Source organism: Gymnogyps californianus, chromosome 14 (assembly GCF_018139145.2).
Source record: "Gymnogyps californianus isolate 813 chromosome 14, ASM1813914v2, whole genome shotgun sequence".
Taxonomy (NCBI): Eukaryota; Metazoa; Chordata; class Aves; order Accipitriformes; family Cathartidae; genus Gymnogyps; species Gymnogyps californianus.
The window spans coordinates 10,399,943-10,403,368 of NC_059484.1; the positions used below are offsets into that span (position 1 = coordinate 10,399,943).

At 61.9% G+C, this 3,426-nt stretch overlaps 1 protein-coding gene across 1 annotated transcript; it reads right to left on the minus strand.

The window, feature by feature from the left end:
* Positions 1-1,315: 1,315 nt before the first annotated feature.
* NKX2-5 (NK2 homeobox 5) lies at positions 1,316-3,056 on the minus strand. Its single transcript, XM_050905444.1, has 2 exons — positions 2,759-3,056; positions 1,316-1,941 (listed from the first exon to the last, which is right to left on the minus strand). The coding sequence occupies exons 1-2, from the start codon at positions 3,054-3,056 to the stop codon at positions 1,334-1,336; spliced, it is 906 nt and encodes a 301-aa protein (XP_050761401.1). The 3' UTR covers positions 1,316-1,333.
* Positions 3,057-3,426: the final 370 nt, after the last annotated feature.

The window sequence follows — 3,426 nt, forward strand, 5'->3', positions numbered from 1 at the left end:
CTTGGGGTGTTTGTACCCTCCTTGCATTGCTTTTCTGTGCAGGGAAGAAACCAGCCGCTCGCCCCCCGCTCCCGGAGACTCGGAGTGACGGGGTCACCGACGGGGGGAAATGGGGCCGGCCCCGACCCCAGCCCGGGGCGGGACGGGACGTGGCCGGTGCATAGCGGTCCTGCCCGGGCTATGGGCTCAAAAAGCGGCTTTTAAATATAATTTTGAAAGACGTTAAAATACAAGCACCGTTTGCAGGCGTCAAAACGGGAATTGCTGAAATTACGGGAGGGCTACACAAAGGGGAGGGAGCGGGGGGACACCGGCAGGGAAAGCCTCCGGGAGCGGAGGAGGCGGCAGCGTGCGGCCCGTGAGAGCCCCCGGGGCGGGCGGCTCCGCACCCCACCGCCCCCGCGGCGCGGGCTGCCGTCGCTGGGGGATGCTGGGAGGCCCGGGCCGAGCAAGGAACGCCAGGGACACGCAAGGTTAAGCCACTCTCTTTAATGACAACTCGCTGATCTCCATCAGCTTGTACAGCAAAGGGAAACACGTACCAACGGGCGGCGGGGCGAGGGGCGGACAGTGCATTTCAATACTAACTCACGTCTTAGTGCATAACCCTACGGGGACCTGGCAGGTCGGAGTGTCTGTATTCCTCGGCCAGGGTGCGTGGGGGGGTCTGTCCTCATCCGTGCGCTGGCGAGAGCCGCCGCCGGCCCCGCTCCCGGCCCGGCACCGGGCGCCCGCGGGGCGCAGCCGAGGCCGGCGTTAGCAGCCTCGCAAGGGGAGGCCTAGGGGTTGGCGAGATGCTGAACTGGCCGGGCAGCGGGGACCGTACGGGAAGTGCAAAAATTAAATGTGGATCTCAATAATAATTAGTCTAGAGTAAAAATTAAAAAAAAAAAAAAGAGAGAGAGAGAGATTTGCAGGGCTTGGCTAGCTGTTGTTGGGAACAAGTCAAGCAAAATGACCGGCTGCTTTGTAGGAAGGAAGGAGCGGAATTACCGGGGCGAAGACCCCGGTGGAAGGGGGGAACGAGAGGGGCCGGGGCCGGGCGCACGGGTCGGGAGCTGCGGGCAGCGCCGAGCCTCCCTGCGCGGTGCCCGCCTGGCCCCGCACGGAGCGCAGCCGTCGCACGAAATGCTGAAGACCTCCCCGCTGGAAATGGCCGCCACGCTAGTGAACTCCGCCGGGATGCTACACTGAACTGTCCTCGTCCCCTCGCAGCCTGGCAATGTCCCGAGACGGGCTCGCAGGCGCGGCCGAAGCCCCTCCATCCCCGGCCCCGGGGGCTCGCCGGTGGCCGTGGCCCACGGAGGGGAGCAGGCTGGGTGCGGGGGCGGCTCTACCAGGCTCGGATCCCGTGCAACGTGGAGATCCCCGCGTTCCCCTGCGGGATGGGCGTCTGCACTGAATTCAAGTCCCCTACGCTGAAGTTCATGAAGTTGTTGCCGGCCGCCGAGGGCTGCATGGTCTGCATGGACGGGTAGTTGCAGTTGTAGTTGGCGTTGCAGGCGGGGCTGTTGTAGTTAGTGTACGCGGGGTAGGCGTTGTAGCTATAGGGGTTAATGCTGACATTGTACGGCGAACTGTAGGGAGAAGACTCCCCCAGGCAGGGCTTCCCATCGCGCACCAGCACCGGCACCGCTATCCGCCGGGGGGGAGGGATGCCCACCATTTCGAGGGTCTGATCCTGTCTCTGCCTTTTGCATTTATACCTTCGATTCTGGAACCAAATTTTCACCTGGGTGGAGGTGAGCTTTAGGACGTTCGCTAGATGGTCTCTCTCAGGAGCCGAGAGGTATTTCTGCTGCTTGAACCTTCTCTCCAGTTCGTAGACTTGGGCTTGAGAAAAGAGGACGCGAGGTTTCCTCCTTTTCCTCTGTCTGGGGCGCTCGGGATCTTCCAGGTCTCTTTTCTCCTGCTCCAGGCTCTTGTGCAGGGAACACAGTTCTGCAGCAAAATAAACGGGCAAAGGAAAAAGGGGGAGGAAAAAAAAAATGTGCAAAAAAATAAAGCAATGTTCAGTAAACCGCGTGCACCGTGAGCGAGCCCCGGCTCTTCCCCGGCTCTTCTTCCCTGGCCTCGCTGTGCCTCGGCCCCGCAGGCCGCCGCGGCCACCCGCTCCTCTTTAAGTACCTCTTTAGCAATTTTCGGTCGGTCGGTCTGTTTGTTTGTTTGTTTGTTTGTTTGAAAACAAGGATGCTCCGTGCACTGATTTGAGTCGCAACGGGCTGTGCCTGGATTTATCGCAGCTAGCCTTCGTACTGAATCCCACCCCGACCCCACGGGCGTACACTCGGTCGAGCGAATTAGAAATTAGATTTGTCGCCTAATTTCTGGACGAGCTCGAGGCCTCGCGTATCATCCCGCAGCTTTGCCCGTCCCGTTGGGCAGCCAGCGCGGCCGTGGCCCCAGCCCCTCTCGGGGGAGCCGCGGGGGGTCTCCCGGGCCGGGGTCAGTGGGACGTTCCCGCGGCGGGTCTGTCCCGCTCCTGCACCGCGGGGCCTGAGAGGGGATGAAGACGCTTTCCCTCACCGCGCTCTTCCTCCCCCGGGCCCCGAGGCCGGGCGGCCGGCGGGAGCCGAGGCCGGGCGCCGTGCCTCCCGCACTGTCCCCGCTTCCCCCGCCGCCCCCGCGGAGCCCAAGCCCCCCTCGGCCGAGCGCCCAGCCCCGGGCCGGGGGTCGCCTTCCCCCGCCCTCCCTTTTTTCTCAGCTCGGAGGCCGCCGGCGAGCCCCGGCCAGCACCCCCGTCACTCGCTGGCTTTACCTTTCTTGTCCGCCTTGGCGTCCTTGGCCGAGTCCATTTCCACGTAGCTTTTAACGTAGTAGGAGCCGGGGAAGGCGGCGGCGGCGGCTTTGGCCGGGTGCGCCTCGGGCAGCTCCTCCCGCAGGTCGGGCAGGGCCGGGGGCTCGGCGCTGTACGTCTCCTGCTTGAAGGTGGCCAGCATGCAGGAGGGGGAGGACAGCGAGGAGAGCTCCATGGAGGCTAGGCCGCTCTGATGCTGTTCCAGGTTCAAAATATCCTTGACCGAGAAGGGTGTCGTTGTCACAGGGCTAGGAAACATTGCGGAGGAGAGCGGGGCAGCGGCCGGAGCCCAGGGTCATGGAAAAGTAGGTGAGGAGCAGCCAACCTGGAGCAGTGGTGGAGCGTGGGCTCACGGAGGGGGCACATAGCATTCCTGCGAGTAGCCTTGACTTGTGCACTGGAGGCAGGTAGGACCAGACCATAAGGGAAGGGAAGGAGGGACTAGGCAGTTTTTGGGTGACTTTAGCTTTCTATTGGCCAACATTGCAGTGATGGTATGAGAGATGCAAAGTTCCATGTCACCTAATATAGTAATACATCTCAAAAACATCCCCACTCATTTAAAGGGGCGGCACTGTATTTATCCAGCTTTTCCCCGCTGAGTTTGTTGATCCATTAAAAAAAAAAAA

Bases quoted from the DNA above. Each gene is read 5' to 3' on its own strand.
- NKX2-5 (XM_050905444.1), bottom strand. From the start codon at position 3,056: ATGTTTCCTAGCCCTGTGACAACGACACCCTTCTCGGTCAAGGATATT. The intron at 1,942-2,758 runs GTAAAGCCAGCG...ATTTTGCTGCAG, and splicing joins CGCCAAGGCGGACAAGAAAG to AACTGTGTTCCCTGCACAAG.